The 13,413-nt window shown below is 43.6% G+C and overlaps 1 protein-coding gene across 1 annotated transcript in view; it reads right to left on the bottom strand.

Moving 5' to 3' along the window:
- Positions 1 to 13,413, bottom strand: part of LOC129816555 (titin-like) — a 176,349-nt gene that overhangs the window by 60,909 nt on the left and 102,027 nt on the right. Inside the window, 23 exon segments of the mRNA XM_055871143.1 lie at positions 53 to 355; positions 550 to 831; positions 1,017 to 1,167; positions 1,336 to 1,625; positions 1,865 to 2,179; positions 2,271 to 2,570; positions 2,674 to 2,970; positions 3,208 to 3,525; positions 3,936 to 4,235; positions 4,419 to 4,548; positions 4,713 to 4,894; positions 5,146 to 5,451; positions 5,622 to 6,051; positions 8,590 to 8,849; positions 9,008 to 9,316; positions 9,451 to 9,750; positions 9,839 to 10,132; positions 10,496 to 10,780; positions 11,095 to 11,391; positions 11,585 to 11,884; positions 12,038 to 12,340; positions 12,470 to 13,003; positions 13,098 to 13,400. Of these exon segments, the coding sequence (XP_055727118.1) occupies positions 53 to 355; positions 550 to 831; positions 1,017 to 1,167; positions 1,336 to 1,625; positions 1,865 to 2,179; positions 2,271 to 2,570; positions 2,674 to 2,970; positions 3,208 to 3,525; positions 3,936 to 4,235; positions 4,419 to 4,548; positions 4,713 to 4,894; positions 5,146 to 5,451; positions 5,622 to 6,051; positions 8,590 to 8,849; positions 9,008 to 9,316; positions 9,451 to 9,750; positions 9,839 to 10,132; positions 10,496 to 10,780; positions 11,095 to 11,391; positions 11,585 to 11,884; positions 12,038 to 12,340; positions 12,470 to 13,003; positions 13,098 to 13,400 (6,789 nt within the window).

Here is a 13,413-nt window from a genome sequence, read left to right as displayed (position 1 = left end):
TTTGTAACAGCAAATTAAAACGCTGTCATTCGGGTATTAGGCAGGAACTCACAAATAGGGTCTTTGATGAGAACTGGTCGTTCTGATTCAAAAAATGGACCCATTCCGATGATATTCTCAGCTGCGATTCTAAAGAAATATCCTTTTCCGTCGATGAGACCCTGGACCACAGCATTGTGCCTGGTGACCGTGTAAGAGACCGCTGTCCAGCCCATGCGGTCAGACTCTCTCTTCTCAATTATGTAGTTGGTGATGGCTGAGCCACCGTCGTCTTCAGGGGAGTACCAGGTCAACTTGCAAGAGTCAATGGTGAGGTTCACACCAGAGAACGGCTGACCAACTGGGCCGGGAACATCTGAGAAACACACGTGAAACAAGTTTTCAATACCATTCAACTCCTGGGCCTGTATTCACAAAGCGTCTCAGAGTAGGAGTGCTGATCCTGGATCAGCTCTCCTACGCTGAGAAACTTGATACATACTGCCCCGGATATCTCCTGAGGTATAGTGAAGTTTACCAACGAGAAGAAGAAGTAAAGTTGTTTCTTACCCAACACCTCCACAATGACAGCCTTCTTCCTTTCTCCTCCTTCATTCTTTGCACTCAGGGTGTATATACCCTGATGATGGCGTCTACAGTTTTTGATAACCAGAGCAGAGCTGATTGAAGTGGTTTCAACCTTAGCCTCTGCTGGTAGAGGCTGGTCATCTCTGCTCCATGTGATCTCTGGCGCAGGCTTGCCTGACACGTAGGCCAGGAGGCGGATGGTACCACCGGCATGGACTACAATCTTCTCCTTCACTGAGGCATCCAAGTCCACTTCAGGGGCAACTAAAATAACAAGTGTGTGTTGGTTTAAGATGGCATACACTCTGTCTACAACCCAACTGCCACCCTATTCCCTATGTAGTGCACTATACAGGGAATAGGGTGCCATTTGGGACAGAGGCCTTATCATGGACCTAACAAATGGATAATCAATCTGTATATCATATCATAGTTGTCTTGTCTCTTACTTGTTCTGTCCTTGCATTCAATCACTTCGGCCACTTGACCGGGCTCACCGACGCCAGCAGCGTTCACTGCCCTCACTCTGAACTTGTACCTTCCCAGCTCTTTCAGTCCAGACACAACAAACTTAGTGCTTCTAATCTCCTTGTCTTTAGCCTGAAAAAAATAATAATACGATTTTACAAACATTGACACACTAAATGTTATATTATTTGAATATATTTAGACTTTACCAGGGTTGTTGCATTTACAATGTTGTTGCATTTAAGATCAAAATAGTTTGTAAAAGAATACGTTCGAGAAATAATTGTATTAGATAATTACCTTTTCCCATCCGTCTTTTATCCCTACTACCTCTTCTTCTTCTTCTGATTCTGATATTTCATTTCCGTCTTCATCGAATATGATTTTCTTAACTTTTTTCTGTTTTACTACTACTTTGTCTGCTTCCGCTGCCTTCTGTTTTTCTATTTCTGCTTCTTTTTCCTCTTCTATGTATTCAACAAAGTAACCAGTGACCTTAGATCCACCATCAATCAAAGGTGGGATCCACTCCAGATCCACTGTTGACTTGGTCCAGTCTGTTACTTTGGGGGTTGGGGGACCGGGGAGAGCTACACACAAACAACATGACATTTACAATGTCAGAAGGCCAAACAATAGAAACAACATAGCTATATAATACATTCAAAATAGAAAAATACACCCTTCCCATGTAAGAAAAACTATATTTCTGCGCCTCAAAAGTAACCATAATTCCCTATTTAGTACACTACTTTTGACCAGGGCCCTATGCTGCACTATTTAAGGAATAGGATTCCATTTGGGATGCACACAATATACGTTAACTTACTAATAGGGTCTCTTGAAAGAACAGGATCCGATGGGACACTGGGAAGTCCCATTCCAGCTGCGTTGATTGTGGTCACACGGAACTGGTAGATTGCTCCCTCCTGCAGACCCGTGATCTCATACTCCTGACCCAGGGGCATGACCCTGATGGGGGCGCGGTTCACTTTGGTCCAGCGCTTAGCCGTGGTCTCTTTACGCTCCAGCCAGTAACCACTAACTGGAGATCCACCATCGTATTTTGGCTCGCCCCAGACGATCACCATAGACTCAAGAGTCACGTCTTCCACTAAGGGCTTCTCAACTTGGCCAGGGACAGCTGTTGAGAGGAACATTTAGAAGTTGGTTAGAAGAAATACTGTATATCCACGTTGACATTGACTTATAATACAATAGTACATTCAACTTACTGAAGAGATTCCTTGCTTTCTCATGTTCGCTGTACAGCGGTGGGCCAACTCCATATTTGTTCTGAGCCATGACACGGAACTCATACTCATGGCCCTCAGTCAGCCTCTGAACTGTATAGAGGCCTTCTTTGGGGTCGTTGGAAACGTGCACCCATGACTTTCTGTTTTCCTCACGCTTCTCAATTACATAGTTTGTCACCTTGGAGCCACCGTCATCTCTAGGTGGTTTCCATGCAAGTGTTATCCTCTCGGCAAACACCTCTTTGAATTCAATCGGCCCGACTGGTACGCTAGGTCGTCCTGAGTTGAGGAAGAAAATGAGGAAATGGTGTCATATTACAACACAATCAAGAGGACTAACCTAACAGAAAGAAAGAAATACATTCAGAGAGAGGTTCCTCACCTAGGACAGTGAGTTTGATGTCCTTAGAGGCTTTTCCCAGACTGTTGCTAGCAGTGATAGCGTAAAGGGAGCTGTCGTCTCTCTTGGACTGCTGGATCAGCAGGGTACATTTGTTATCAATGATCAGTTTGTTGACATGCTGATCATATTGCACTACAGCCTTGTCTTCAGGCTTGGCAATGGGAGCCTTCTGCCATACGAGGGAGGGGAATGGACAGCCATGTATCCTAGCCACAATATGGACATCTAGTCCCTCTTCACCTTCCATCTGTTCCTTCAGTTCAATGGTAGGAGCACCTAAACAATGGAGGATGGAGTCAGTACAAGTCATTCAACATTTTTATTTTCATAGCAATTTTTTTTAAACAAAATGGGTCTTATTTAGATGCATTTACAACAGCATACATGTGTTGTCATCCTGAAGAATGCACTGTCTGCTGAAATGCTGGTGGTTTACCCATTAAATCATTCAGAGCGAATTTAGTGTGCTTTCTTTCTTTAACTTTCTTTTTCTTAACTGTGCTTTTTACTTACATGTCTGGTCCTTGATGATGACTGGTCCAGCGGTGGCCGACGGTCTGCTTGGGCCAGCCTCGTTCACAGCCTTGACGCGGAACTCATACTCTCCGCCATTTTTCAGATCTTCAATGATGAAGATGGTTTCCTCAACGTTACGCTTGTTACACTGCTTCCATGTCTCCTTCTCCGGGCCGCTGGTGTCCCAACTCAAGCGCTCTATGATGTAGTGCTTCACAGGAGAACCACCATTGTTCTTAGGTGGCACCCATGTCAGAGTCACTGTATCCTTGGTGACCAGATTGACCTTGACGTGGGTTGGGGGATCAGGTATGTCTGAAAATAAAGAATGGGAATATAAATGGGAACTTATTAGGAAGGTGTACATGGTGTAACCTACGTTTCACAAACTTTAATGTGTACATATTACGCATTATTACTATATATACACTACCGTTCAAAAGTTTGGGGTCACTTAGAAATGTCCTTGTTTTTGAAAGAAAATAACATTTTTTGTCCATTAAAATAACATCAAATTGATCAGAAATACAGTGCAGATATTGTTAATGTTGTAAATTACTATAGTAGCTGGAAAGGGCGGATTTTTTTATTGATTTAATTACCCCAAACCTTTGAACGGTAGTGTATATATATATACACTGTATACCATTTAGCAGATGCTTTTGTTCCAAATTAATATTACCATGAGTACATTTTAATTTGTTAGTAATTAATTTCAAACTTACAGATGGGGTCTCTTGCCCTAGCAGGCTCAGTGGTCTCAGTTAAAGGTCCCATTCCCAGACGGTTCTCTGCCCGCACACGGAACACATACTCCTGTCCCTCCAGCAGTCCCTCCACAACGTAGGCCTGGCTGAAACAGCACTGGTTTACTATGGTCCAGGCCTTTCCTGTCACATTCTTCTTCTCAATGAAGTAACTCTTGATCCTCTCGCCACCGTCGTTAGCAGGCAGTTTCCAGATCAGCCTCATAGTAGCTCTGGTGATGTCAGTCACTTTGAGCTCTCGAGGAGCACCAGGCACGTCTGAAAACAGAAGTCCAACAGACATTAATACATCTTATATGGGATACGTGTTGTGTTTCTCATTAATGTTTTATGTCCTAATAAATAATATACATTTGTATATGAGCCTTTATTTATTTTTTCCCCAGGTTTTTGACAGTGTAAGGGTGTCTATCTTTTCTATCCTTCATTTTTATCACTGACCGAGAACATTGACTCTGACGTTGACATGTTTCTGTCCAGCCTTGTTCTTGGCTGTGATGGTGTATCGTCCAGAGTGGGTCCTCAAGCACACAGGTACAGTGATGTTTGAGGTAGTATCAGTAGATTCAAGCTAAACAAAGGAAAATTAACTCATTACTCCTGGTAAGAAAGGTCAAATCGGCATATTTATACATCAAGGTCAGACAACATGATTATTTTACTCCTTATAACAAGGGTTATGTGTTACTTCCTCTCTCCTTGATGTATGGTAGCTGTATCTGTACTATGCCTTACCTCTGAGTCAACTGGAAGGACATGAAGGCGATTCTTCTTGTGGGTCTTTGCTGGTCCAGTGAATTCCCAGGTCACCTTAGGAACGGGACGCCCTTTGATGATGACAGGGATTCTGAAGGAATGACCAGCCCGGACGCAGAGCAAATCTTCCACAACGCAATCGATATGGATTTTCGGCTCCACTGTGACATAAAAAGGCATCATTAAAACAAACAACAATAAACTTGTGACTACTGGTTGAAGGAAAACTTCACTCCAAAACTATCTTTTAGTATTTTCTCCATCAGTCAAATTAGGTTTGCATGTGTTCTGTATCATATGATCCATCTATGAAGGTTTTTGCTTTACTGAAAGTGGTTAATCTCTAAAACTTGACTGCTGACTTGAAAAAAACAATTTTTTACAAAATGGATGAATAGGTAGGTCTAATTACCATGTACGTCCTCAATTAGGACTTCTGTCTTGGGACTTGGGTCAGACTCGCCGATGTCATTGACGGCTGTGACTCTGAACTTGTAGTGTTTCAGCTCTTTGAGACTTGGGACAGTGATCTCAGTGGTCTCATGCAGAGTCTCTAGATCAGTGATTCTGATCCAAATAGAAGAGGCTTCATCCTGGATCTCAACGATGTAACCCTTGATGGCGCTTCCACCGTCTTTCTCAGGTGGAGACCATGTGAGGCTGACACTGTGCTTGGTTTTGTCTGCGACCTCTGGTGGTGCTGGCATGCCGGGTTTCACTGTGGGGCACAGAGGGAAAACATCAAGGTCACCATCTCTGGTTATTACATGGCATCCCTGTGTCTGTCAATAGGGCACATACTGACATATTCTTCCAAACAATTTCCAAAGCAGCTAAAAGAATAGTCATGTTCTTGTAACCTGTAGAAAAAGGGAGAATAACACTTACTAAGAGGGTCCACTGCGTATGCAGGATCGGAAGGTCCACTGGGGGGTCCAGTACCGGCAATATTGACAGCCATGACACGGAACTCATACGCAGACCCCTCGATCATACGAACGACCTGGAACTCCCAGCGCTTAGGAGCACGCTTCGTCACCGGGGCCTTATTAACCCGAGCCCAATAAGATGAACCTTTCTCCCTCTTCTCCAGCCAGTAGCCAGAGATAGTGGATCCACCGTTGTCTCGTGGAGGGTCCCATGTCACAAGCATGGAGGACCTGGTGTGCTCTGCGATCTTTGGTTTCTCTGGAGGACCAGGGAGTCCGTACAGATCCTTGATGACGGATGCCTCTGTCTCGCAGGCGTCACTCTGTCCATACCTGTTCTCTGCTCTCACTCTGAACTGGCACTGGCTACCTGTTTCCAGATTCCAAACCTTTGAAAAGACATTTGGAAACATTTAGTAAATCATTAAATGAAGTCCACTATTAGCATTCATGATACTGTCTCCACCTATTGCAATCTATGTAACTGTTGTTTCCTTTGATATACAGCATATAGAGAGGCTGAAAAGATAGGATCCTCAAAAAGTTATACAGCTGCACCATAGAGAGCATTTTGACTGGCTGCATCACTGCTTTGTATGGCAAATGCACTACCCTTGACCACAAAGCACTACATAGGGTGGTGAGAACAGCCTGTACATCACTGGGGCTGAGCTCCCTGCCATCCAGGATCTCTATATCAGGCGGTGTCAGAGGAAGACCCGAAAAATTGACAATGACTCTAGCCACTAAAGCCATAAACTATTCACTCGGCTATCGTCCGACAAACAGTACCGCAGCATCGGCTCTCAAACCAACAGGCTCCGAGACAGTTTCTACCCCCAAGCCATAAGACTGCTAAATAGCCAGACTGCTAAATACTCAATTAATGGTACCCAAACTATCTGCACTGACTAGATCTTGCACTGAGCGCACTGACACTCACTAGACTATATATACAGTACATACCATATACACACTCATTGACCCACACACATACACTACATATACTGAGTGTACAAAACATTAAAAACACCTTGCTAATATTGAGGTACAGCCCCCCCCTTTCCCCTCAGAACAGCCTCAATTCGTCGGGGCATGGACTCGAAAGTGTTCCACAGGGATGCTGGTGTTGAGTTCAATGCTTCCCCCAGTTATGTCAAGTTGGCTGGATGTCCTTTGGGTGGTGGAACATTCTTGATATACACAGGAAACTGTTGAGAGTGAAAAACCCAGCAGCATTGCAGTTCTTGACACAAACCGGTGCGCCTGGCACCTACTACCATACCTCGTTCAAAGGCACTTAAATATTTTGTCTTTTCCATTCATCCTCTGAATGGCACACAATTGTCTCAAGGCTTAAAAATCATTCTTTAACCTGTCTCCTCCCCTTCATCTAAACTTATCTAACAAATTACATCAATTAGGGATCATAACTTTTACCTGGATTCACCTGGTCAGTCTATGTGGTCAGTCTATGTAATGGAAAGAGCAGGTGTTCCTAATGTTTTGTGCACTCAGTGTACGCGCCTGCACACGCACACGCACACGCACACACACACACACACACACACACACACACACACACACACACACACACACACACACACACACACACACACACAAGCATACCGGCACAACACAACACAAACACACGTACAGTACCAGTCAGTACCAGTACCATTCTACATTGTAGAATAATAGCGAAACTGTCATCAAGGCAAAGACTGGACACTTTGAAGAATCTCAAATAAACAATACATTTTGATTTGTTTAATACTTCTTTTGGTTACTACATGATTCCATATGTGTTATTTCATATTTTGATGTCTTCACTATTATTCTACAATGTAGAAACTAGTAAAAATAAAGGAAACCCCTTGAATGGTGTGTCCAAATCTTTGACTGGTACTGTACATACATGCACACACACACACACACACACACTCACATACGTCATTTGCTGCTGCTACTCTATTCTGTAGCCCTTTCCTGAAGTCAAATGACCAAATCACCACCTCTAGTGGCCTCATGGGTGTAATGTTTTTGATATTTTTCATAATTAAAAAACCTTACTTAAAAGAAAACGCTGAAAATCGGGTGTTTATATCTCAAACGGTTTTGTTATATTTCAGTCTTCTGTGAGGGAGGCACACACAAAATTAATTACATTTCAAATCTATATCTGACAAGTAGATTTGTGTAAGACTACAAAGAAAAAGTAGATTTGTGTGACTGATTTAGCCCACTGCTGTAAAAGGTTACTTTACTCTTATTATTATCTATTGTGATGACTACAGTAGTCACTTTATCCTGCGTTCATTTACTGTACATATCTACCTCAAATACCTTGTACCTCTGCACATTGATCTGGTACTGGGCCTCCCTGTATATAGCTCTATTCTTGTTTATTTTATTCTTCTTGTGTTACTATATATTTTTTTACTCTGCATCGCTGGGAAGGGCTCCTAAGCAAGCGTTTCACGGTAAAGTGTACACTAGCTGTATTCAGTGCATGTGACAAATAAAATTTGATTTGAGACAACATGTTATATGCCTCCATTTAAGAAATTATAAAGTCTTCACAGGTCCAAAAATGTGAAAATGAACTGGGGCATTCCTACCCGGACCTTACCTAAATAAATACATTTTTAAAAGATAGAGACCTGGCCCGAACAGACCTAACTAGACCTGACCCCGGTCGGGTCAAGACCCGGTCCAATCCGTGTGAGGGAAACAGCAGAAAAGCTTTTTTTTCTCCCACGTTAATTAACCGGAGCTGGTCTCTGGTATTCGGGTACAGGTGGAGCAGTGAAGACTTCTACCATACATGCTTAAGGCCTGTTATTAAGCATTATACCAGCAGGTTTGAACTAAAATGTTACCAAATATTATATCAATCTGTTTCATGTTTTCACACATATACTGACCCCGAGTCGTTTCTCAATGATGCTGTTGGTGATCACCGTCCATACAGGAATGGGTCTAGGCTCAGATTTAGGCTTAGGCTCCTCATCCTCCTCATCCTCATATTCTTCTTCAGGTTCCTCCTCAGGAAGAATGTCCAGCTTCTCAACAATGTAGTTAGTGAGCTCACTTCCTCCATCGTCCTCTGGCGCGTCCCAGGTTAGCTGGCAGGACTCAGCCTTGATGCTACCAATATTCACATTCCTAGGTGGCAGAGGACGGTCTGTGAACAACAATTAGTTGAAAAAAAGGTCAGAAAACAGTCAGTCAACTACAATATCTTCCTTTTGCTAATTGTTATGTTATTTTTCTTGCAGAAAATTGAGCTAATTGCTTTGTCTATACTGATTCACTAAATATACATAATATCAGATCACTTACCTAACACCTTAACCTTGATGGTGTGACTAGCCGTCCCAAGACGGTTGGAGGCGATCACTGTAAAGATGCCTTTGTCCAGTCTTGCTGCTGCAGGGATACTGAGCTTGGTATTGCACTGCATTCTGTTGATCTCCTTGGTGTCCATCAACAGAGTCTCAGTGGGCTCTACAATAATCACCTCATCCTTCAACCATTCAACCTTGGGCATTGGAAGACCAGTCACCTCAGCAGGGATTTCAATAGGCTCTCCCTTCTTGACAGTGATGGCATCTCCCTTGAAGGTCTTCAACATCCTCACAGTAGGAGGAACTGAAATAGAAGGAGCAACTCAGTGACAAGTTTATTCAATTAAATTCAGTCCAATTAAATTAAATTAAATTCAATGTGTTTACTATTTTAGCATATGGGGGACAAAACAAGAACATAGAACTAGGAGGACTTACCTTCATCATCTTGAATGACAATGGTGAGTGGAATTCCAGGTTCACTTGATCCAATTAAATTGACAGCCTTGACACGGAACTCATACATAAACAGCTCCTCGAGGTTCTCGATGGTCATGAAGAGGTCCTTGCACATCTCTGTGTTACAAGGCTCAAATGCTGGGGCATCGTGCTTCTTCTTCTCAACAAAGTAGCCCAAGATTGGACTGCCTCCTTCATTGCGGGGAGGTCTCCAGGCAAGGCTGATGGAAGTCTTTGTCCTCTCAGTGTAGTGGAATCTCTCAGGTGAAGTTGGTGGAGCTTCAATGAAAATATAGTGATTGACTTCTATTAATGATCTGACCTGCACAGAAAACATTTTCATGACGCAACAATATGTAGACATTACCTTTGGGATCCACTGCAGCAATAGGACCCAAATCAACGGGAGGGCCACAGCCAAACTTGTTCTTCGCTACGACCCGGAAGATGTACTCCTGTCCTTCAACAATACCCACAATCTCACACTTAGATGAGGGTGTCTCGATGGGCTGTCTCCACGTGTGCATCTTGGGATCCCTTCTCTCAATGATGAAGCCGGTCAGATCACTGCCGCCATCGTCATCAGGATCGGACCAGTTCAGAATCATCAGCTTCCTGGTTACCACCACAGGCTTCAGGTCCAGCACAGGCCCGGGAACATCTGACAGAGGATAAGTCAAAGTGTTACATCCAAGTAAAACAACATGTGTGTAAGTTAGTAAGTAGCTTTGTCTGAGCCAGAATGGCCCGTAGTGCAGGAGCCTATCTCCTGTATCTATACAGTGAGGCAGCTTGAAGACAGGGTGCTAGTCTACAACATGTAAGGTGACACATTATTATTATTTTGATAGTCCCCAACAGATGGTTTATCGATGTTCCACTAACTATTAAAAACTATTCAACTAACTATCCACTAACTCTAATCCTAGCTTAACGTCATCAAAGTACATCCAAATGTGAAATATGCTCAAAATGTTCTAGTGATGTCATATACAGTAGCTAATACAGAATCCAAAATACTTACCCATGACTTCAACCCTTGTCCATGTAGACTTGATTCCACTGCTGTTCCTGGCACTGATCTGGTATTTGCCAGGATCCTTTCTTGTGGCAGCCTTGATACTGAGAATGCTTTCCTTTCCAACATTTTCTATCTCGACGTGGTCTTTGTCCGGTGGACCGTCATCTTTGGTCCATTTGATGTCTGGAGGAGGTCTACCAGTGACCAGGGCAGGCAGAATCAGTGGCTCCCCAGCTCTGATCATTACGCCGTTCCTCACAGTGAGATCCAGCTCCACCACTGGAGCCTCTGTAGACACAATCAACGTTCATCAATGTTAGCTAAGTTGTAATAATAATAATACATGGGACTTATATAGAGCTTTTCAAAAACCCAAAGACGCTTGAATATTTTCATGGAGACTAATGAAGGGAGGACGACTAGTAGTAATGTCTGGAATGGAATGAATGGAACAGCAGGATTTTATACTATTCAATTCATTCCATTCCAGCCATTACTATGAGCCCGTCCTCCAATTCAATGTTACACAAGCCTCCATTGTTGTATTGTATTAAGCATACATTTGTTGACATTGTAAGCTTTCTGATTACTGTTTACTATACCTTTAGGATCTCTGACTAAGACTGATTCGGTCAAGCCAGGAGTTCCTTCACCGGCTCCATTGACTGCGATCACACGGACCAGGTACTTGGCTCCCTCTCTGACTCCATACACGGTGAAGACCCGGGTCTTCCAGGGTCTCTCTGTGGAGCGGGACCAGTCTTTGGTGCCTGCTACGGTTTTGTCAACATGGTATCCCAGGATGTCTCCACCTCCATTGGAGGCAGGAGGATCCCATTCCACGTCGATGGAAGACTCAGTGGTATCAATGATTCTTGGGAACGGTGGCCCAGGTGGCACTATGTGAGAAACACATCAACGATGACATATTGTATTTGATCATTGCTAGATAATGGAACTTGAATCATAATGAATCAGTGTTGTATTATATTATAGTGTATTGATTTGGTCTATTTTGTATGCTTAACCTCAAAATGAATTTCCATGCAAATGGACATTAAAAGGTATGGTATCATAATCTTGTTGACTTACAGATTGGATCCTGGCATGTCATAGGATCAGACGGGATGCTGAACTTCCCAGGCCCAGCTTGGTTCTCAGCAGCCACCCTGAAGATGTATGTCAGACCTTCCAGTAGGCCTTCCACGTTAAGTTCCGTATCCTCCAAAATAACCCGGTTGACTCTGGTCCAGTGGGTGCTGTTGATCTCACGCCGCTCCACCCAGTAACCCAGAATGGGGCTGCCCATGTCATTTGGCTCCTCCCAGCTAACCAGCATGGAGTTGGCTGTGATGCCATCAATCTCAGGCTTCTCAGGAGCCTCTGGTGGGTCTAGAATAAGAAGTTAAAATCACAATTGTAAGAACAAAGTACAATCTAACGCAGATGAGAAAAAATGGTTGTACTGACATCATTATTACAATCTGATTTGGAATGTTATAGGCTTCAATGTCATGATAAAACTCTTAAAAATAAATGCTTTACCGAATGGATTCTTGGCAATAAGTGGCTTAGAAATACATGGTGGTCCAGGACCAAACTTGTTCTCAGCAGTGACCCGGAAGATGTACTCCTTCTTCTCTATCAGTTTGGTCACGGGGTATCTACATCCCCTGAGCGTTGAGGTTACGGTGATCCATCCGATCTCCACCTTGGAGTTGTCCTTTTTTTCCAAGGTGTAGTTCAGGATCTCACTGCCACCATCATCCATGGGAGGATCCCACTTGCAGATGACAGAGGTCTTCCTGATCTCCTCAAACCGGAAGTTGATTGCAGGTCCAGGTGCATCTGTAAGTAGTAAAATATTAGGTTTTATATTAGGTTTCCAAAATGTGGTTGAAAAATAACTTTGAGCGGCAACAACCCTCTTAAATTAATAAAAAAACGTATAAATGTTAAAAGAAGATGATATCTCACCTAGCACATTGACTTCACAAGTTGCAGAGGCAATACCATGGTCGTTCTCAACCTTGATAGTGTACACTCCGTGGTCACCCCTGATGGTGTCCCTGACAATGCAAGAGGATTCTCCCCTCTTCTTGTCATGGATGGTGAGACGTTCCTGGAGGGTTGGGTAGTCAGGGAGTTCCTCCTCCTCAGGCTCCTCATGGGCAGGCTCTGCAGCTGGGGCCTCAGTAGCTGGGACCTCAACCTCTCCCTCCTTGACTTCCTTCTTTTCTTCATCTTTCACCTCCTTCTTTTCACCCTCCTTTACTTCTCCTTCCTTCTTTTCTCCTTCCTTCACTTCCTTCTTTTCCTCCTTCTTCTTCTTAACAATGGGTTTTTCTGGTCTCTTCTTCATGGCTTCTGGTCTAATGACGACGTCGTTCCTGTACCATGTGATTTGAGGGTATGGGGATCCAGAGATGTTGGCGTCCAGTCTGATCTGAGCACCTCTCTTGATGCTCATACCGGACTGCAGGCTTCCACTGAGGAACACCTTGGGTGTTTCTGAAAAGAAAACAAACACATTTAGAAATGACAAATTACCGGTCTGAAAAATCGTAGCATTGGGATGGTTTGAACAAGATGTATCCTTCCTTACCGACAGCATCAGAAGCCTTCACCATTGGTGTGCTGTGTGATGGGTCGCTGACTCCGGCAGCGTTCTCAGCTCGTACACGGAACTGGTATTGTTTTCCCTCCCTGAGATTCCTCACTGTGTAGGACAGCACAGGCACAAGGAAGTCGTTGCATCTTGTGAAGTTCTCATCACCCTTCATCATCTTCTCCAGAACGTAGCCCATAATCTTGCAACCCCCGTCATACATAGGAGGTTTCCATGTGAGGGTGATAGTCTTGGAAGTAGGGTTGTGGGTCTCAACATCCAATGGAGGGTCAGGGCTCTCTTAAATGTTGAA

The sequence above is a fragment of the Salvelinus fontinalis genome, chromosome 19, assembly GCF_029448725.1.
Source record: "Salvelinus fontinalis isolate EN_2023a chromosome 19, ASM2944872v1, whole genome shotgun sequence".
Classification (NCBI taxonomy): domain Eukaryota; kingdom Metazoa; phylum Chordata; class Actinopteri; order Salmoniformes; family Salmonidae; genus Salvelinus; species Salvelinus fontinalis.
The sequence above is the reverse complement of the archived record's forward strand: the minus strand, read 5'-3'. Positions and strand labels throughout refer to the sequence as shown.